The sequence below is a fragment of the Zootoca vivipara genome, chromosome 8 (assembly GCF_963506605.1).
Source record: "Zootoca vivipara chromosome 8, rZooViv1.1, whole genome shotgun sequence".
NCBI lineage: Eukaryota > Metazoa > Chordata > Lepidosauria > Squamata > Lacertidae > Zootoca > Zootoca vivipara.
In genome coordinates this window covers 28,924,900-28,947,409 of record NC_083283.1, presented here as the reverse complement: position 1 = coordinate 28,947,409, position 22,510 = coordinate 28,924,900, and the positions used below count along the sequence as shown (strand labels likewise).

At 41.8% G+C, this 22,510-nt stretch overlaps 1 protein-coding gene across 2 annotated transcripts in view; it reads right to left on the bottom strand.

The window, feature by feature from the left end:
* ZNF704 (zinc finger protein 704) overlaps positions 1 to 22,510 on the bottom strand; it is a 61,569-nt gene that overhangs the window by 14,339 nt on the left and 24,720 nt on the right. The window contains exons 3-8 of one of the 2 annotated variants that reach the window (XM_035126040.2): positions 11,362 to 11,465; positions 9,492 to 9,724; positions 7,043 to 7,143; positions 5,852 to 6,113; positions 4,221 to 4,325; positions 920 to 1,017 (exon numbers count right to left, since the gene is read on the bottom strand). In XM_035126040.2, coding sequence (XP_034981931.2) covers positions 920 to 1,017; positions 4,221 to 4,325; positions 5,852 to 6,113; positions 7,043 to 7,143; positions 9,492 to 9,724; positions 11,362 to 11,465 — 903 coding nt within the window. The remainder of the gene's footprint in view (positions 1 to 919; positions 1,018 to 4,220; positions 4,326 to 5,851; positions 6,114 to 7,042; positions 7,144 to 9,491; positions 9,725 to 11,361; positions 11,466 to 22,510) is intronic. The other variant, XM_035126042.2, reaches the window with a different exon arrangement.

Sequence of the window (22,510 nt, the reverse complement as noted above, 5' to 3'; positions counted from 1 at the left end):
GCTGGTTTTATGGTTATTTCATCTAAAATACTGACATGGAGAATTTGCTATAAGTGTTACTGGAAATCCAAAGATTACTTTGAGCTCAGTTATCTCAGACTGGAGTTGAAAAAGGATGTAAAAGACAACCAAAATGGAAAATTGCTGCAAGAAGCATAGAATCAGGAGAAGTCTATCCAATTGAGACTAGTTTGTGATGGCTGTGGTGAATGGAATGAGGGTTTTTTTTTGGTAAACCAATGAAAATTTTCAACAGAATGGAACACTTGGTTTTCTTCCTATAGCTATTTGAACATGAATAACCAGCTGTTCTACTACTCCTTAAATTTTCTTTGAAGGGTCAAATATGAGGCCAACTATTCTGCTAGGAGTGCAATTCTATGCATGCCTACACAGAAGTAAGTCCAATAAGTTCAGTGGGGCTTACTCCCTCGGTAAGTGAATATAGGATGGCAACCTAAATCTTCACAAGTGAAGTTAGCAAGAATCCTTCATCCTCATTCAGTAGAACAAAAAGTCACTCCTTCAGACCCATTTCATTTTTTTTAAAAAAAAACCTTCACATATCCTTTATCAGTCTCCTTTCAACTCCAAAAAAGGAGCAAAGTTATATTCCCCTTTCCCCTCTCATTTCCTAGCCAAGGAGCAAATCAGTGGACACAAACTTTTCTTTAAGAAGAGACGGAAGATGGGCTTTGTACTTATTTTTCTGGACTGAGAAAGAATTTAATGGGATTTGTAAACAGAAAAATGTATCAATAATGATTTAAAAACATTTTCAATATTATTTTGCTGTCTAGTTATATTGAAAAGAATTTCATCGAAACATATGTAATGGAGGGGAAACAAATAATTTACAGTCTCTCCCCCCCCCTCAATTAATTTAGTGATTTGCTGTCAGAAGCAAAACATCTCTTACCTTAGACCAACTGACAGTCTAGGAGGGGATGACAGGACGGTCTGAATTTGCTGCTTCTGCTCTCCACACCCTGCAGGACGTGTGTGAGTTGGTGAAATCTAGAAGCAGAGATGAAAATACAATTCTGATTACAGAATTTCAATGGGAAGGGACACAATGGATTATATGTACTGCATTTCCTAAAGGCTGCTACATCTCATTGGCCCTCCAACAGCCAAGCCAAGCATTCAGCGGAGCACATGGCAGAACTGAAAGCGTCCCATGTTAAAAAAAAAAATTCAGCCCCCCACCTCCACCCATATGCATGGAAAGAAATGTTAAGTGACAGGGAACATCTGAACATGCAGTGTCCTTTGACAAATATCTGAACTAGCACGGTTCCATGTAGGACTATGCTACATTGTCCTGCTGAACATTTATTCCAGTTCCTCTGCCTCATTCCTCTTCTACTGCACTTGTCTCAAATTCTCTGGCGTATCCAATATCAAAACGAAATGAATGGTGGTGCAGGAGAAGAGATGGGGACTGGGATACCCACCAGAACCAGCAGCTATGGGGCCAAGGGGAAGTCTAACAGTAGACTTTACAGTTTGAATGAGCCAGCACTACCCACCCCTAGCAGGTGACCATTTGAACTTCCCTTTAAAATGTTCAAGGAAGACTTCATGACTTATGCACAACTGATATGCCTTCCCTAGGTTTAATCAGAACCTTCCTGCACTCTCTTAGTACCAATATCTAGTTGCAACAGAAGCAAAACACATTTTAATCTTCCAGCAGGGGACTTGAATCTCTGGCACTTGGTCCTAAAGGTAAAGGTAGAGGACCCCTGACTGTTAGGTCCAGTCGCGAATGACTGCTCATCTCGCTTTACAGGCCGAGGGAGCCGGTGTTTGTCCGCAGACAGTTTTTCCAGGTCATGCGGCCAGCATGACTGAGCCGCTTCTGGCAAAACCAGAGCAGCGCACAGAAATGGTGTTTACCTTCCTGCCGGAGCGGTACCTGTTTATCTACTTGCATTTTTGGCGTGCTTTCAAACTGCTAGGTTGGCAGGAGCTGGGACTGAGCAACAGGAGCTCACCCCATCGTGGGAATTCGAACCGCCGACCTTCCAATCAGCAAGCCCAAGAGGCTCAGTGATTTAGACCACAGCGCCACCCACGTCCCTTTGGCACTTGGTCCTAGGACATTCCAAATCATAGGGTGAGAAGGACAAGACATTCAACACACAGTAAACACGGAGGCTGCTACTCAAGTGACAGACCATTAACGAGCCTGTTCCGAGAAGAGCCTATATAGCTTCATCAAAACTTCATCAATGTTTGACCAATGCCGTGAAATTTTAATGCACACTGCAAAGAGATTTATGCCTGCAACCATCCTGGACCTGCTATATAAAGTTAGGGCAAAAAAATTGACTGCTATCAAACACTCCAGAAAAGCCATTGAAGGCACACCTGTATATTCCAAGAGAAATTCAGGATTAATGCTTTCATTATTCAGCTTCAACATTTTATTAGTTTCTGGCCTAATATATGGACTCGTCTAGAAAACTACAGTGAAATGGGAAAATGCTCCAGACAATGATATTGATTCCTTATAATCTTTCGACCGTATTCAACTAAATTGTGCTAGCAGAAGCTATGGCACCATCCTAGGAGTTAAATGTAACACATGCCAAAATCACATAGCTGTGATTTTAAAAAGTACTTTGAAACAATACAAATGCTTTGAAACACATGGCATTATGTTTATCTAAATGTGCATTTTAGTATTGCTACGAAAACCGGAAAATCCTTTATATTAAACTGTTTTGTTGTATTTTTAATTTCAAAAATCATGCACTTTCTAATTCACTTGAACTATTTACTTGGTTTAATTTTGTTGGGAATGGTAAGTCATTATAGGCAAAAGATCACTGGCATTGCTTGAAGCTCCCCGAATACCTACATGCATAATCCAGTTGCCTTCAATATCTGGTTTACAGAGTGACTAATAAGAATCTTGGATTTCTTGTGCTACTTCAGCCAATTTTCTACAGCGCCACAGAGAACAAGCCACCTTTATAATTATTCTAGATCAACCGTATTGTCATGAAATCAAATTTTGGGAGTATTTTATGCGCAGCATGTTCTGTTAAGAGTCTCTTGTTCAAATTGCTACCAGCATGATGCCTTTCACCGCTAGCTGTTCCTTGATAGAATTTAATAAATATTCATTGGCAGAAAGCAATGTAATTGATTCAGCTACTTTCATTTTTTATCAGCTCAGCAGGAGACCACAGACTCTACAGAAAACCTCCAAGACATGCCAAAGGTTGACAGTAAGAGGCTTTTGTGATACACTTGGTGAAGAGAGGGAAGAAGCGGGCAGTACCTTATCGGTGCCTAATTCACACTGTCAGTAAGCAGAGGCTTTGTGCATTTGCAGGAAATGGAAAATTCAGAACGTGTGGCCTTAGGTAAAACACTTAGATATGGAAAAGGAGAGTTATGCTCTGATGGCAATCACTTAAATGGTGGAACAATCATTTTAATAAAAATTAGAACATAATTTACTTATAGGAGCCATTTGTGTTGGAGAAATGCAAGGCAGGGAGAAATGGCAAACAAAGGGGCTATAAGCAGCTGGGCAGAAGAATGATAGAAAGCAATATGGGATTACAATGGACCACATGTCAACAAAAATAATGCAGGGAAGGGAAGAGAAGAGGAGAAACCATCAAGCCAGTGTCCTATGCGGCTTACAAATCCAATAGACCGGAGGACGTCAGAATTAACTGTTATAACTTTGGGGAGCATCACCTATTCAGGATCATGGTGCCAGAGGAGAAACACTTTGATACTGCCTGTTATAGTAAGAAGCATCAATGTAAGGTCCAAAATGCAAGCAGCTGGCAGCAGGGACTAGTTGATTCACAGCTGGAATACTGTGTTCATTTGCCAGTCTTTCTACTCAGCTCCCACTAGACTCTCTTGATCTCAACAATGCACCCACAAATTACAGATTTGGGCAGGGCAGGTGGAAGAGGACAGAGCACTGCTACAAAGGAATGTTCACCTGGACAAAAGACAACGGCGCCTGCTTCCAGCAATTGTACCGCAATATAAAAGCAGGGATAGTGAACCTGTGGCCCTCCAGATGTTGCTGAACTGCGGCTCCCATCTTCCATGACAATGGTCCATATGCTGGCTACGGCTGTTGGGAGTTGGAGTCCAGCAACATCTGGAGGGACAGCGATTCTGAATCCCGGGTATAAAGAAAACCTCCCGTTGTTCTATTTTGTTGGTTTTCTACTTACTGGAATGCCAGTGAAGGTAACTGGGGGCGATTGCCAGGAGATGCTAAAGCTATTTCCATTGGGAGTGAACTTTGTTGTTCCTGGAATGTTCACAGGAGCTGTGGCCTGTTTTAAAAAACAGCAGTCAGTTAAGGAGGAACATCTCTGTTCTACAGAATTATGTTGCAAACTGTCTTATACTAAGGACCGTAAACTGGGTATCAAGTTTTGGAAAGAGATTATTTTGAACATAGGAGTACAGAGTCACAGCACTGGTCCGTCTAGGTTAGTACTGCCAACAGTGACTGACAGAGGGTTTCAGTTTGGGGGTGTCTCCCAGTCCTAGCTGGCACTAAACCTGTGACTTCCTGCACGCCAAGCAGATGCTACTGTGCTATGGCCCTTCCCTGCCCACTGTACTTTTCATGCAGTTCTCTGAGGGGTACAGGGAGGATGTCTAATGATATGTATTGCAAGCAGAAAGAAGAATTGCATTCACAATAATTCATGAGGAATGAACGGTTTTCCAATATATGCAGACCCAATACTGGTTTTTGGTTTTTTTTTAAAAAAATCAGATATCACAGAAGCAGCACTTTAGGGGGAAACAAACACCAGAGTGGGTGGGAGAGAAAATGACATTAGCTAGTTTCTCACAGAAACTATCATGAAATGGTGAAAAGAACAGTTAATAAACATGAGCAAGCACAGGGTGCTATCTGGCATCATTTTGAAACAAGTCAAAAAGTCAGGGCTTATGCAGCAATTGCAAGGCAAGAATGGGGAGGGGAAAAGAGGGAAGGCAGTATGCAGAGATCTTTCAGAATTTAACTGCAATTGCTGAAAGAAAGAAAAAACAACGAAGTTAAATAAATATCAGTAACACTATCGTCTCATGTTTGACTTGCAGTTTAATTCTCTGAGGGGCTGCAGATTTTTCCTCTACAAGACTTGCACAGGGATTGGAAACACGTATACTGGAGCAAATGGTGATGGATCGATTCCCTCTCATATATATATATAACCTTGCATAAGCTGTTGAACACCCAGCTTATGGGTGCCCTTGTAGACTGAGGTTTGGCAAGAGTCTATCAGAAACAGGTCGTTCAATCATGGCGTAAAGTTTCTGAAATATTCTCCTAGAGGGGGGGATAGCTAGTTTATAGTACTTTATGCCTTCAGACCCCAGGCAGCCTACTCGCTTTTCAGACCAGCCTTTGTTCTTTTGTGAATTGCTAGGTGCCTATATTTTCTCTCTGCTTGTTTCTGATGTTGTGCTTGTTTGGGGCTTGGTAGACGGTGTCATTGACAATTTGAATGTTTTAATTGATTTCAGCTGTCTTGATTTCATTTATAAAGAAAGGAATGGTAACATTAGAAAAGAATAGATTCTAATAAATAGTCTGGATTCCCCCACCCCATAGATCAGTAGAAGGAAGCCATAGTTTGAACAAACCACATTTCCTAAAATTCAGACGTCACACTGAACTGTGGTTTGCTTAATAATCAAAAGCTTCTTGTCCATGATAAGAGTAGAAAAGGAGGGGAAGGTGAACACACAAGACTGATGTTTGCCATGGCTCATTCACATTAGAAACCATGGGCTTCCCATTACACTGAGCAAGTAACCCTTACGGGGAAAAGAATCTTACCTGGTAAGCATGGTCAGAGTGAACGAGGTAGAGATTGGTAGGAGCCGAGCGGCTTAGAGGTGTCATCCCTTTCACATCTGTTTTGGCACATGACAGGTCACTTTTGCTCACATCTTGTGATGGAAAAGGAGGAGGAGATGCTAGAGACGGGGAGACGGGAGACAAGCTACTTAACCCATCAGCTACAGAATCAGTGTTGAGGCGTATCTCTGTGTAGTAAAAATCTTCCTCTCCATCACTGTAGTCGGACTCTCCCACACGCCTAAATCAAGTGGAGACCAAGAAGTTATTTGTAGCGTATTAAATTAACTGCAGTAAAGTAGAATTGTGATGTTAGTATATGGGAAGATGCAAAAAGTTACATTTCTCATCTTTTGTAGCTGATGTGACATACAACTTTTATAACTGACAGTTGGACCAATATTAAGATATCTTCTTCATTTGGCTGTGGGCTTTCTGTGTCATTTTGTTGATGTGTGCATGCAAGGCATGTATGCCTCAGAGGCAGAATAAAGGGGCACTAGAATTTAAAAGCTAATGGGTCACAATAAATAATGACTTATTATGACTGGAATGAGTTACAGTGAGGCTCCCCCAGACAAACCACGGATTTTAAACCAGGCACCCCCAAACTGCGGCCCTCCAGATGTTTTGGCCTACAACTCCCATGATCCCTAGCTAACAGGACCAGTGGTCAGGGAAGATGGGAATTGTAGTCCGAAACATCTGGAGGGCCGAAGTTTGGGGATGCCTGTTTTAAACCATAGGACAAACATTGGTTACAGCTTGTGGTTTTTCTGGAAAGAGCAAACCACGAGCACAGATTGAGATGACACACTAAGCCAAAGCATGGCTTAGCTCACATTTGCTTATTCATGTTGAGCCACTGTTTAGCTTTAGCGTTACGCGAGTACTAGACCTGCATGACATCTTCATAATCACTTTAGAAACAACTTTGATACAGGTGAAAAGATATCCTGACATAATATGGAAACTGCCCATAGAATTTTTTTCAAAATGTTTATCAATCTGAAAGTTTAGAACTGAGATACCACAGCTAAGCGGTTGATTCTAAGCAAGCTCTGTTGCTTAGGGATATAAATCCAAGTGAAATCAATTAGGGTTATTTCTGAGTAAAATGGATTTGGATATCAGTCTTTTCCCAGATAGAAGGGACAGTAGTTTTCTTACCCAAGGTGAATGGTCCGGATGTGTTTCTGAATACCGACGGCTGTGCTCAGTACTTTTCCACAGTTTTTCCAAAGGCATTTAAACATCACCTTCATGGAATTCTGAAAAATAATAATCAATGACAGAATACAGATTAATTAATTTGTTCACACATCTGCTTGACTTCTATGTATCATAAATTGGACCATTTTGTAAATTTCTGCTTAACGCTAATACAGAAGTAATTAGTATGGCATCTTTCAAGTGACTGTTCCCATGTGTTCACTTTTACAGGTTTTTAGGTAAATTATGTGTACTGCACTGAGTACAACGTTTGTGGTTTTCAATGTAGAACTGTTCTATTGCTTGACCAAAAAAGGCACTCCTAGGGAAGCAGAAAAAGTACCTTTTAAAGTTTTATAATAGTATATCATGGCAGACTCTAGGAAAAGTGTGGATAATTTATTCATTTCTCTAGTAAAGTAAAACTGAGACTGCCAATTTGTGGTATGTTGCCACATAAACTCTCCCCCCCAAAAAACATTAGGCTTCATCATGATGCCAGGGCTATCTAGCACCAAGAATTAAGGAACACACTAGGGACTCTGCTCCATTAGTAAAGATACAGCGATTTGAATGCACTATAAACATGCAACACCAGATGGCGCTAGAGAACACAAAATTTTAAAACGAGGTTTTCCATAGAGATTTCTTTCTTTTGTTATAACGATCTGACTTATTTATAGCGTGTCCCGTCTCTCTCCCCCCCCCCGGTGTCTTGATCCACCTTAGGGCTGCCATGTTTAATTAACTTATTAGATCTTTTTTCTAATCAACTAAAATATGGCAACCATTTGTCTGGTGAGTGCTTTATGGATCATATAACACTAGTCCTACAGCAATTGCACTGTTTTCCAGTTTGTTTTCAATCACAATTCAAGGTGCTTCTTCTTACCTATAAAGCCCTAAACAGTTTGTAGGCAAGACCCACCATCTCCTATATGAACCTGCCTAAAATCTATGACTCTCAGAGGCCTTGATATGGATGTCCCATGACCAAGAGACACCTAGAGAGATTAGGCTGGGCTGCTCATTACCTACCATAGCTGTAAAACTCTTCTGTTCCATACGGCTTTTGATTGTCTTTTTATAATGTTTCCCTTCCCATTTTAATTGGTGCTTTTATCTGTATTGTTACTTCTATAATGTAAAATGGTTACATTGGGCAGATAGCTATTTAATAAATAATAATTGTGATGATGATGATAGATAAGTGTTTCTGGTGTTCCTGATTAATCAGGCATTTTTTTAAAAAAGCATTTTTAATAAAAAATCTTACCAAAGGGATGGGGAATTAGATATGTTCAACTGATAACCACCTTTGAAGATGTACTTTCACTGCCTATCAGGTGACTGATGCCAGGAATGCACCTTGAAAGGAGCTTACTATAACCTCTGATTTGATTATCAGTGTTTACAATGAGCCCTTTGAAGTCCATTTTGAGGAAGTGGTTTGGAGTCAAAACACTTTCCCCAAGTGATCCTCTGCAGGGGGGGGGGGATATGCTTTGTTTGAAGGAAGCCCCCACAGCTGCACTAGGGGGTTTACAGGAATGCACCCAGAGATTGTTTAAAATAAGATGACATCCTTATTGGCACCACATGCAGTTACATATACAGGTGAAACTCGGAAAATTAGAATATCGTCGAAAAGTGCATTTATTTCATTTTTCATTTTTTTAATTTTTATTTTAATTTTTACAAATGCTTTCTTTTGGAAATTCCACAGTAATAAAACAAATAGTTTCAATAATACAAAAATAAACAAAAATAAACCTTGCTATTACATTTTATTAATTACATTCCATTTATAATTGACCCGCCTAACGACAAATAATTACAATTACAACAAATAAAGGCTTGACATATCTTGCTTTGCATGTCATGCATCTATCTCATATATTGGTTTCATCTTTTAAGTTGCGTTACTGAAATAAATGCACTTTTCGACGATATTCTAATTTTCCAAGTTTCGCCTGTACACACACACACATGTATGTATGTATGTATGTATGTATGTAACTTGCAAAGTGAAAAGGGAGAGATGTAATATTCCATTCCACTCCAGTGTGGAATCTCTGTTATTTCAAAAAGACAAGTTATTTTCTGTGCTCAAACTTTTCACTGTAACTTAATTTAAGATGGATAATGCCTTTGATTACTTATATTTGAACTAGATGGTAAGAGACCTACGTCGATGTGGCAGAAGAGAGAGGAGAAACCATGACAAGTTGACTGTGGCACTTTGTCAATAAGCCCCAGGGTTGGACACTTAAAAAGCATGCCAACATCTTGGAGCAAACAGTGAATATACTATCCCTTAGGAAACAATGCACCCCTCAGGTTTGTAAATTAACCCCAAGGGTACCACATAAGCTTGAGTCTCCTATGAAGTCAATATTGGGCTCACCTTCCTCTTCCTAGGAATGGGCTCATCAAAGAGGAGACTACTAGTTTCAGCTTCGTCAATGCCGTCATCTGTCTGGGAGGGCAGTCGAAATGGTTTGAAGCTGTCGGCAGAAAGAGGGGGCGAAGGGGTGGATGGGTTTGACTGGTCGCTTGGAGCACTCCAGCTCCAATATCCACTGCTGCTGGTACTCGAAGGCACGAATCCTCCTTCTTTCCAAGATCCATTTAAGGATTCTAGAAATTCGTGAGATCAAAAAGGAAAGGAAAGTGAATTAAAGTTGAACAGCACTGGATAAAGCAGTGGCAGCCAACATGGTAGCCCCCCCCCCCCGGATGTGTTGGGCAACAATTCAAGGATGATGGGAACTGTAGTTCAACAACATCTGGAGGATAATATTCTGTTTACCCCTGGACCAAAGCAACTCAATACAGTGGTACCTCAGTTTTTGACCATCTCAAAAGCTGAATGTTTCGGTTTTCAAACATCGAAAACACGGGAGTAAATCCTTCTGTTTTCAAACGTGCCTTGGAAGTTGAATAGCTTTCACTGTGTGTTTTCAATTTTCTCAATTTAACTTGCAGCAAGCCCTTTGTGCCTCAGTTTTTGAACGTTTTGGAAGTCAAATGGTCTTCCGGAACGGATTACATTTGAGAACTGATGTACCACTGTATCAGTTTTTTAGAAGAGAATGTTGGCAACAGTCCTGCAGCTGTAAATGTGTGAAGAGTTTATACCTGGGAGTACTGCAATCCTTTCACTAATTTATACACACATAGCACAGCTGGTATCAGAGTTATGTGTGTATTTTTTTACAATCAAGCAGCATGTAAATTTTATATAATAAATAAGTAAGTCGAGGATAGTTTTAAATGCTGTTTGTCCACAGAAGCTAAAGGGGTGAAAAAAGCACCTATCATTCAAATGTAACGCTCAGTCATAATTATGGCGTTTCTGTGTTCTCTGGCTTTTTAACTTCTCTTTATCTTTCTTTTTTTTAAAAGAAAAGATTTATACTTGAACAAAATTTTGAAAAGAGAAGAAAGCCTGATAGAATGAGGCTGAAACAAACAAAGAGAGAGTAAGTCTGATTCTTGTTTTCCTGCCATCTTCTTTGTTATTCTTTGTCTTATTTAAAGAAGAATGTCAGTTTGATCTTATATGCTACCTGTTACACACAGCAGCAAGTTTCATGCCCCCCTTCTCTCTCTTTTTGTTTTGTTTTTAAATTAAAAACTGCCTAGAAGCTTCTACCCAGAGAGGAAAAACCGGGGAGGGAAAGGAGTGCCTAAATATCTCCCTCTCTGCTGTTTGTCTGCTCAAAATTACTCCCCACCCCCTTGTTCAGAAAAAAGTGACTCATGAACAATGCATTGATCACAAGGTCCCCTAATAGCATAATGGTTTCCAGGGGTCAGCAAACTTTTTCAGCAGGGGGCTGGTCCACTGTCCCTCAGACCTTGTGGGGGGCCGGACTATATGGGGGGGGAATGAACAAATTCCTATGCCCCACAAATAACCCAGAGGTGCATTTTAAATAAAAGGACACATTCTACTTATGTAAAAACACCAGGCAGGCCCCAGAAATGCATTTTAAATAAAAGGACACATTCTACTCACGTAAAAACATGCTGATTCCCGGACTGTCCGTGGGCCGGATTTAGAAGGCAATTGGGCTGCATCCGGCCCCCGGGCCTTAGTTTAGGGACCCCTGGTTTATATGATTTATTTTTCTATATGTTCCCAGTGCAACAGATGGATACTTACTATAGTTAGACATACATGCTTCATGAATTGCAGCCACTTATGAAATTTAAGTTCACTATCCCTACCACTTTTCACGATCTCTTGTCAGTAGGAATACAGTGCTTACCATTGGGTCGGACAGGAGGGCTGCGGACCAAAGGGCTGGTGGATAAACTGGTTAGGACCATAGCTGCTGTGACTTTATCCATATCCAGTTCTTCCAAAGATTTTCTGAAATGGAAAGCGAAGGAAAAGAAAGATCTACATCAGCAGGAAACGCAGGCTGGCTGGGGAAACAATAATGTTGTTGATATTCCAAATTCTACCTGCTCAGAAGCTCTGTAAAGAGCAGAAACCTAAACTGTTTTGACAAAAGTGGATAAAACAGATAAGCCAAGGCCTCATTAGCATCAACTTGGTCCAGGGAATGCTGACTTAAATAAACAGAAAGTCTAGCAATATCTCTTGGCTCCGACTTAGATGTGTTTCAGGTGCAAAAGAGTACCAAAGATGTAGGATCATCACCAAGAACATATTGGGTGGCAATCCAACACAGTTAGGCATCAAAGGGACTTAGCAGACATGGACTGAAGTTTTTATGCATTAACACAGTGAAGGATGTCTCTTATGTCTGCTTGAGGTCTCAAGGTACTATGGTGTCTCTATGGTCAGAGCTCAGTGGCAGAGCATCTGTCTTGCATACAGAAAATTCCAAGGTTCAGTAATACTGGCACCTCCTGGTAGGGAAAGGCACCCACCTGAGACTTTGGAGATCAGCTGCCAGCCAGTGTTGACAGTACTAAGCTAGATAGAACAATAGTCTGGCTCACTGTAAGGCAACTTTCTATGTTCCTGTTGACTGCTCAGGAAAAAACAACAACCAGGCAGCCTCTCAATCAAGACCAGATTACATGATGCACTGCAGATACACGAATACATCACCTAATAATTTTGGGTTTTAATTGAAAAGGAAGAACAAAAAGCATCATGTTTGATTAGAACAGAAGAAGGAGATTGTTAACACACTTCCTGAATAGCACAAAGTTCAATCCTGATTTCAGCATAAAGAACATTACAAATAGGCAGCAGGTTTTACCCTCAAGTATCTGTCAAAGCAGTAGCAGTATTTACTCTGTAACTGAAGAGTAGTAACAACATGAAATTCAAAGGGGGGAAATGCAAAAAACACAACAGCACCTTCTTAATTTCCCATGAAGCTAATTAGACAAAGTAGCCTCAAGGCAAACATAGTGCCCTTTAACACGGAGTTGACTAATGAATGGCAATCATTTTAAGCATAGGGTAGAGAAAGGAAAATTTGCTTCACACGGTGTTACGATGTAGTGAAGCTTCTATCTTTCCAAAGCCCGAGAGTGATCCCTACGGACTAATGCCTTTCAGACACAATGTTTGATAATGTACTTAAGTCAAGGTTGATGGTTGCTTTCAGTATACCCTTCCCATTAACATTTACTGAATTATCAATACTGAGTTGGCTCACAATGCGGCAAACATTGTATGCAAATCTGCTGAGTGGCAGGAAAATTCATAGTGCACTGCTGGGGGGTATTAAGACTAGGCTGGAAAAGCCGTTTACAATCTCAATAGGAGTTGGGATTAGGCTACCGCAATTGTGTTGCACATTGGGACTGCCTTTGAAGACTTGAAGTGCTATTGGCTCAGATTACAAAGCAGGACTAGTGGGCCAGAAAACATCTTTAGCGCAGATTCACTGCTTCCCTGTCTGTTTCTGGGCACAGTTCAAAGCGTGTAACATTCAAAGCCCTATATAGGATGGGATGTGGGTATATGAAGGACTATTGACTTCCACATGAACCTGCTTATCAACAGGAGAGAAGTGTCTCTGTGTGTGTAAGAAATAGGGAGAGGGGAGGGCGCCCCCACTTCACCCTGAGCAAATGTGGAGCTTGACCCCAAAATGTTTGCACACCCATAGGCAAGCAAAGACTGTTGGTTTTATATAATTTACTTTTAAAGATAACCAAAATCCAGACAGAACAGCAACAGAAGGTTGCAAACATATTTTGTTTCTACTCTTTTTAAAAAATTGCGTTCACACTTTGAATCAAAACAAATATTTGTGTTCTTAGAAAAAGATGCCTTTAGCCCAGTAGTTTGGATTATAATTTTGCTCCAGAACATTAACTTGTTACTTTTTTTCTTTGGAAGGAAGGAAGGAAGGAAGGATCATCTATAAAAAGCTGTATTTCCCATTTAAAAATACTTATTTTTAAAATACTTGCCTACTGTTGAAAATGACATTATAGCAATAAAAATGGATACTAGCATAATGGCTTTGTTCTCCCTTCGTGGTGAGAGGCACTGTGCCTCTGAATGCCAGTTGATGGGAATTGCAGGTGGGGAGGGGGCTTGTGTTCAAATTCTGCTTTTTTAGGTGTTTGGCTGGCCACTGTGAAACAGGATGCTAGACTAGCCTTGACCCAGCAGGCCCTGATCTGTATCAGTTCAAATAAATTAAAATTCTTAACAGAAAAGGGGCCTCTGTATCGTCCGATTTGGGGTGGAAGTAGATATTAAAAATGGGGTTCCCACTCTATCCTGAGCTTTCCTCAGAAAACAAATGCAGGGATGGAGAAGAGATACTTGCAAGGAGAACTGGTAGTGGTGAAGGAACAGGGCAGGAGAAGAGTGTTAAATGGGGCTTACTCCAAGGAAGGCTTTATATAAGATTGCAGACTTAATTCATGTTCTCCAGCTGAGCTTTAAATCCAGAAGCAGACTGGGTTGGTGTTAAAAAGAGAGGCACATTTCATAGGAGATTTGCACATGTTCGGGAAAGATTAAGCACCTCACCCTCCCACCCACTGCTTTCCCCCTAAAAAAAAAAAAAGTAAAAAGAGCACGGGTATGTGTGCATGCTCAACCCTTTCCTATCACTTTTCTGCACTCCAAATGACCCTGTCGTCAGCAGCTTACCCTATCCCAGGGTTCAAAATTCACATTTCATGTTAGGAACCAGGGAAACAGCAAGGGGGAGGGTAAGGTTAATGATCTCACTACAATTTCTCTGCTCCAAATTGCCTTTTCCCTTCTCTATAAAATGTACAATCAGGTTGGTGTCGTGTGTGTAATGTGTAGTTTGGCCCTCGTGAACACGCTTAAGAGTCTTGCTGCTTTGTGGTAAATAAAACAATATGACACCACTAGTTCACTCAGGCAACATGCAAACTGTAAAATACCAAGAGAGGTGTATATGGTTGTTTAAGATGCAACTATGTCTGTCACTCACACTTTACAAGTTTGTTGAGGGAAACCTAAGTGTACATGAAGTTTACTACAGTGGTGCCTCACTAGACGAATTTAATTCATTCCACGGGTCTTTTCTTATAACGAAAAATTCGTCTAGCGAATCCCATAGGAATGCATTGAAAAATTTTTTGAAATTTTTTTGCCCATAGGAACGCATTAATTGAATTTCAATGCATTCCTATGGGAAACCGCGATTCGCTAGACGAATTTTTCATAAAACGAATTCGTCTAGCGAGGCAACCTCCGCTCGAAAAATCCTTTCGTTAAGCGGAAATTTCGTTAAGCAGGGCATTCGTTAAGCGAGGCACCACTGTATCTAAAATGTGGAGCCTCCTTCACTAACGGACTGGAAAAAGTCTACCTTCCTGACAGAGATATCAGAAAACTACAACGTTCTATCCCCACCGCCAACCCTAAAAAACCTCAATAGTTTAATCTCTATAAAGATCATAAATATGACAAGAAAAGGGACAATTATTTGAAAAGTAAATTATGCTTGTTCTGGAAACAGTGTCTCTAGGATGAACGCACCTGCCCTCTAGGAGTTTATAAACAGCACCCCAATTTGTGAATAGACAAATTTTCACTGACTTCTGCTGCTCTGTGAACACCAGTTTCCTCTCTGTTTCCTCTCTTTAATAACTGTGGTACCTTTACAAGCTGAAGCTACTTCTCCAGATTTACCCCTGGACAGCCCCCCTGGACCCCTCCAAACATCCCTTTTAATGTGCATTCTTGATGTTTCATTTTCATGATGGTATCTGGGCAGTTATAAGTAATCCCACTTTGAATACCATTTGCAAAATTGGAGAAGCATTGCAGAACAACTACAAAGCAGAATGATGGTCCAGTATAAATCCACCACGAATGCACTATTATTGCATCAGTGACATGTTGCGGAAGACACCCCAATCCCCACCAGTCTAGAGGGGTCCTCAGCCTCTCCCACAAGCCCTTACAGTCATCTTTCAATATAGGACTTCTCCGTCCATTTCAACTTCCCTTTCTTATTTCTAGTTCCTGATTCTTTAATCCCCCCCCTCTCCTACTTCTTTGAAACACTCCTCATTTTCAGATTCTGTTACCTCTTTCCCCCCAATCCAAATCAGTTTTTGTTTAAATGCTCAGCACAGTATTACCTTCCATTACATAGCTTTTAACACTAAGCTATTTGGGAGATCCTGAGACACCCATATTCACAGCACACACCATATTTCAGATGCACTGGGCTAAGGTGCCAAGCTTCACTGGTTACAAAATCCAAAATGCAATCTATTTTTTCCTTCTAAAAGGGGAAAAAAGAAAGATAATCTAAAAAGTTCAGGATATCTATCCAGTAAGATTATCATATCGATTGGGGGGGAAGGGAGGGGAGAGGGATGAAGAGCAATATAAATGATAAGCCTCACTGTACCAAGAAGATCACCCAAATCAGTAGTTAGGGCTGAAAGTTGGGTGCAATATACAGGGCTCAGCTTTCGTCCTCTTAGAGACAGAACTCAATCCCTTCCAGCCTACAGTAACAAGAAAAATAGTTGCTCGAATTCTTTTGATTGGAAATTTGAATCTGTTGTGGGTTTTATGATTACTTAAAAAAAACACACACACTTATCTGTAGGTTTTTAAATAATTTATAATGCAGCTTCCCTTTTTCTTCTCCTCCTCCTTATTCTGTTCTGCTAGTGAGCGCAGAGAATGCTAATCACTACAGGCTGAACTGGCACAGCTGCGATTCACGGAGGCTCCTCCCCAATGAGCTCATCCTCAAGCAGTGCAAATGAGAATGACATAATGTTTCTCCGAAGCCTGACACGCGTAAAACTAATTTCTCAAGCCGCAGCCACTATCCCCTCCAATACAGCTTTCTCCCCTCCCAAGATCATTCATTATGAGGAAGACATCATTACAGCTTCAGGGGGGAAAGGGGATAGGAAAAACAAATGCAGTGCTTCAACATCATCGGATTAGCCTGCCCCCCTTTCACTCCCACCAATCTTTAGGTCAATAATACCACCAGCACTGCCATTTCTTCTTCTTCTGTAAAATAAATGGAAGCTATGTATTTCTGGAGAGGGCAGAAGGACGGACGAGGAAACAGAATTATTGAGGACAAAGCCTTTGGACAGGGAATTTATCCTCATTCATTTCCCCCTGTTGAAATCTGTCAGCCCCCCTTCTACTTCCTATAACAGTTTTGTCTGACCAGTACTGATTTTTAAGCATCACACAGTTCCTTTATATGGAAGCACCTGAGTATGTGAGCACAGAGTGAGGGGGATCTCTTGTCGGGATCCACACATGTCTGATGCAGGAGCCAAAGATTCAAGCCATCCCCACAGAAAGGCTGGCTTCCTTCAATGGCCAACCAATCTGCTCTGGCTGAAGCTGCCAGCGATACCTGGTTGAGACAAACTGCTCAATACATAACAACATTAGAAAGGAAAGGAGCAGGATGTTCAGTCTTAACACCTTGAAGAAAGTCACCAAAACACTTGCACAGTGAGACACGAACGCGCGCACACACTTTTTGCAGTCCAAGGGGCACATTCCCTTCTGGGCAACCTTCCCTGACCAACAATCCTGGTAGCATGGGATGATGGATACTAAATGAAAAGGCTGCAGAGCTACTGGCTAAGGAGCTGAACTAGATTCCTGGCTCTGGGACTGGTGTTACCTGATCAGGGGCCCAAGAGAGGCACAGCACCTAGGCTCACAGAACCAGAGGCAGGACCCTCACAGGTGCTGTCCTTGGGCCTGATGAACTGAGTATTGCCCATGCCACCTTGCCAGTCCATCAGCTGAGGGAGCACACCAAGCACAGAACAAAGGAGAAGCAGCCCAGTGGGCTGGTTCTTTAAGAATCTCTAGGGTTTAATAAAGGAGGACTGGATTGGACGCAGAGGTTCAAAGGCTTCTATAGTATTCACTTTAGGCCCTCACTGAAGGATGATAACAAGGACCTCTCCATGGTGCTGCGACATCTAACCAAACTGGCTCCATGGGCAGAAGCAGGAGCGGAACAAGACACACTTTGTGACGGGGTGGGCCTATTTTGTTTATTGATATACCAAGGCCTATACTCTTTCCTTGCATCCAGGGTAAGTCATACGGCAATTCATGGCCTCCTCCCAATCAACACAACACTGCAACAGCAGCCAAAGCTAGCCTTAGCTGAAAACAGATATAAAGGATGCCTTAACTGCAGGTACTCTGTCAAAATCAAATAGCTAACACCCGTTAAAAAAAACCCAAAAAAACCCTGCAAATGGTTTATTTTAATTTTCGGGAAAACCAAACAAATTAAACACATACACAAAGATGCCAGCTTTTCTCAGCCTTGCTTTAGTAAGCACAGATGTCTGGCACTTCAACAGATATTTTTGTACATTACTTAACGCAAGCTACAAAGCTGCTACTTTTACAGAGGATGCTGCCTGCTGGTTAACAGTTTCCTGAAATTTCACAGCTATTTCTTGAGCCCCTTGGCTAGAAAATAAGGCATATCCTCACTTCATGATCATTTACAATGGGTATGCAGTACTGCTCTTCAAGCAAAGGCTATTGGCTTAAGCACTCTACAGTATATATAAGCTTTATTGGTGGCAGTATCATATAAGCATATACTTATTTAATTGAGGATTTATGAGCTTTTAGTTTTGTTCCCACAAGGAAGGGGGCAGAACATAAATTAACAGGAAACAGAAAAGCTACGTACAAGCAACAACACTACCACTAGCTTTTTCAACAGGTATAAGCCCAGGCACAACAATAACAGCATAAACCCAAAATGTCTAGCACCATGTTCTATGCACAACATAGGACTTTCCTCTACCTCTTCACACTGTGGCCAAAAGCTTAGATTGGGGCACACATCATGGGAAGTTGTTAATGTTACCCCCCCCCCCCCCCGGTTTTAATGTATCTATGTATGTGTTTTTGTCTGGTTGGTTGGTTGTAAGCTACTTTGGTTTGCCCTGGGAAAGATAAAGCAGTAAGTAAGTAAGTAAGTAAGTAAGTAAGTGGCTCTCCAGATGTTGTTGAACTACAACTTCCATCATCCCTGGCCAGTGACCCCCATGCTGGCTGGATCTGATGGGGGTTGCAGCCCAACAACATCTGGAGGGCACTGCATTGGCAACCCCTGCCCTAGATTAATGTGTGAATGTTTCTCCCCCCCCCCACCGCCCCTGCTCAATTGTGATAATGTAAGGAATGCGGTTGGTGCTGTGGGTTAAACCACAGAGCCTAGGGCTTGCTGATCAGAAGGTCAGCGGTTCGAATCCCTGCGACGGGGTGAGCTCCCATTGCTCGGTCCCAGCTCCTGCCAACCTAGCAGTTCGAAAGCACATCAAAGTGCTGCTCTGGTTCACCAGAAGCGGCTTTGTCATGCTGGCCACATGACCTGGAAGCTATAAGCCGGCTCCCTCGGCCAGTAAAGCGAGATGAGCGCCGCAACCCCAGAGTCGGTCACAACTGGACCTAATGGTCAGGGGTCCCTTTACCTTTACCTAAGGAACATATTGCCAACTTATAATTAGCCACTTCACATACTTTGCAAGATACTGACATTAATTCAGGCATTTGCTTGTGAATGATGAAGGGGCACCTGAGTGGGTCAACAGGCTCCATTTCCAACCCTACATGTGTCCCTTAGAGTCTTTGTAGGGACTGTACCTGTGTTTACGTCTGTACCTGTAAGCTTCCATACAGATTTTCTAATGAATGTACATGGGGGTGGGTGGGAAAGGGGCAGAGCCTGCTGCTGCAATACTGCCCCCCCCCCACATACTAGCTGAATACTTATGAACACCTGAGAAAAGAGCAAGAGGCCTTACCAACATTACCCAAATGATCCTGATGGATAACAGAGCACCCACCCAATTTCATTTAGAATGCCTATACAGTAACTTGCTTTATAACCCTGAGAGGCTCTTGAAGTCGCTTACTAAAAAATAAAAAATAAATCACATAACAAAAATGAGCATCAAATAAATGCCCCTAGGGTGACTGGATTACTAAGATTGCATTTCCCACCTGGGTCTTTCTTGGTGCTATCCTCTGATTCAAGGGAAGGAAGACCCAACAGCTGGATCCCATTCAACCTAAGATGGAAGCAAGTCTCTTGCTGGAATTTGCCACCTGCCGGGCAGAGCAGATCAGCTGTAGGTTGTTCAGCCCATAATGGAAGCAGGCTTTTCCCTACTGGAAGCTGGCGTTGGAATCTGGAGTAGCATCTGTAACTGAAGGATTTTCCTTGTTCATAACAACCAATGCTCACCCCTCTTTGCTCTGCCCCTTCCCCGCGTTTGTTAGAATCTGGTTCCCTACAGCGAGAAACAGGGTGCTAGACTAGGTGGTCTGATTGAGCAAGGCTCTTCTTTCTCATTACCCATATCCTTTTTACATATGTGACAAAAGGAGACAGCAGCAGTACAAATGCACCTTCGCATGCCCAATTCCCATTTACACTTGCATGCCAGTGCACGTAGATAAATAGGTACTGCTGCAGCGGGAAGATAAAAGGTGTTTTCATGCGCTCTGGCTTCCGTCAGTGTTGCATTGCACCAGAAGCGGTTTAATCATGCACGACCCAGAAAGCTGTCTGTGGACCAACGCCACAGCCTGAAAGCGAGATGAGCACCACACCCCATAGTTGCCTTTGACTGGACTTGACCATCCAGGGGTCCTTTACCTTTTTACCTTTACCATTTACAGTGGAACCTCGGTTTATGAACACCTCGGTTTACGAATTTTCGGTTTATGAACGCCGCGGACCCATCTGGAACGGATTAATTCACTTTCCATTACTTTCAATGGGAAAGTTCACTTCAGTTTATGAACGCTTCAGTTTATGAACAGACTTCCGGAACCAATTGTGTTCATAAACCGAGGTACCACTGTACAACAAAGCATTCAGTCATTAACTTGAACTGTATCTGCTAATAAGTCATGCTAAGTGCTCCATGTTTGGCAGGATACAAATCTCAAAATAACATACAGAAATATTCTCTGAGGCTTTGTGTGTGCACATGCTATCCACTACATCTCCTTTAAAAGCAGTATCTAGACTGTCTATTTTTCATTCAATCTCCCATTTAGAACGGTGTAAAGACAGGAGAGTGAACACACACTACGAAAATGATCCATCTATTTGTCTCTCAAGCTAATGATTCGCCTTTTTGAAAAATAATACAGTGGGTTTGTTTTTCCCCATCATTGATTGAAGTCCTTTACTCTAGTCACTTTTCCATGTCTTACATTAGCAATGATCCAAAAACTGTACTGTTTTACAGTCTCCTGTCTCTTTCATGCATTACACATGCAGGAAAGTGTGCAAATGCAACTGTGAACATTTAGTATTCCATTAAAAGGAGGGTTGGGAATATACAAGTGCCTTGAAACTAGAAGATGTTGACACATATTATTTGCTCCTGGTTAGCCTCATACCATCCTTTCCTTTCTCTTCTCTGCCTGTTATCCTTGCTCCCCCCTTTCCTCAATTTCCTTTGTTATATTCTCCTTTACTAAAATTTGACAGCAATTTTTTTAAAAAAAAACCATGTCTCACAGCTAGCGCCATCTCCTCTGAGGGCATTATATAAACCAAATAAATAATAAATTTAAAATAGAGCTGCAATTTCTGACCACCGGTCATGCTGCCTGGGGATGATGGGAACGGAGTCCAGCAGTAGCTTCTGGTTTAACTGTTCCCCACCCTTGACATATATGTACACATATTGAGATTCAGTTTGTATTAATGCACCTCTCTGATTCCCACTGAATTTGTAGTGGGTTAAACCACAGAGCCTAGGGCTTGCCGATCAGAAGGTTGGCGGTTCGAATCCCCGCGACGGATAAATAGGTACCGCCACAGTGGGAAGGTAAACGGTGTTTCCATGTGCTGCTCTGGTTCGCCAGAAGCAGCTTTGTCATGCTGGCCACATGACCTGGAAGCTGTACGCTGGCTCCCTCGGCCAATAGAGCGAGATGAGCGCCGCAACCCCAGAGTCGGTCACGACTGGGCCTAATGGTCAGGGGTCCCTTTACCTTTTTACCTATGGAGACAGTATAAAAGGATTAAAGATGCTCATACAAACTGGTGATCTGGCAAGCCTTAATTGAGCTAGTTGAATAGCTTTCTTTTTCTTTCTTTCCCCAGATTTTGGAGAAATCAGTGGGAAGCTACCTATTTATAAGCAATATATGTGAATTGATTATCAGAAACAAGGATGAATTGCAACGAAGTTAGACTGCAGACTCAGATAAAAACCAGTGAGATGAATTGCAGCTGAACTACAGTCTTGAAGCAGATCTGAAGCTTTCGGTGTGAGTCATGTTATGTCTGTATTATACCTGCACTGTAGATATGGTGCCAGCACACATTTCATTGCTTTAGTTTTTCTATAAAGCATGGTTCATGGGATACTCAGCAACTGACTTCTTTTAGACAGACTGTTGTGACGTGGGGTTTGTGATTTCAGCTCTCTTGACATAACATGCTGGAGACAGTTCTCTAGTAACAGCTCTTTATTAAAGTGAACAAGACTGAAGACTGAGGAGAGGAAAGCTACATTTATAGGGACAGGGGACTAGCTAGGAAGGGATACATTTTGGAGGGAACAATATCAAGCAATCACAGTGCTGCCTTTTGGAGGAAACCAATAAGACAGAGGATCCAAATACAGCAGCTTAAATGAACCAATAGTAGCTGTACCCTCTGGAACCAAAAGGCAGTTACTTTATCCTAATGCAAATACAGACAATAATAATACAGATATAAAATCCTTTGACTCAATACACAACACCCCTCCCCCCCTAGTGAGCACAGCAGACGTAATCCCTCAGGTACTGTGGGGTCCTACAACTTCTACCTGATCTCCTGACAACAGGTGTTGCAGGTTCTGGATTGGGTGTTACCTGTGGTGGAGGGGCTGCTATAGGGGTTTCGTCAGGAACAGATGGAGTCCCAGACATCTCAGGGTCCC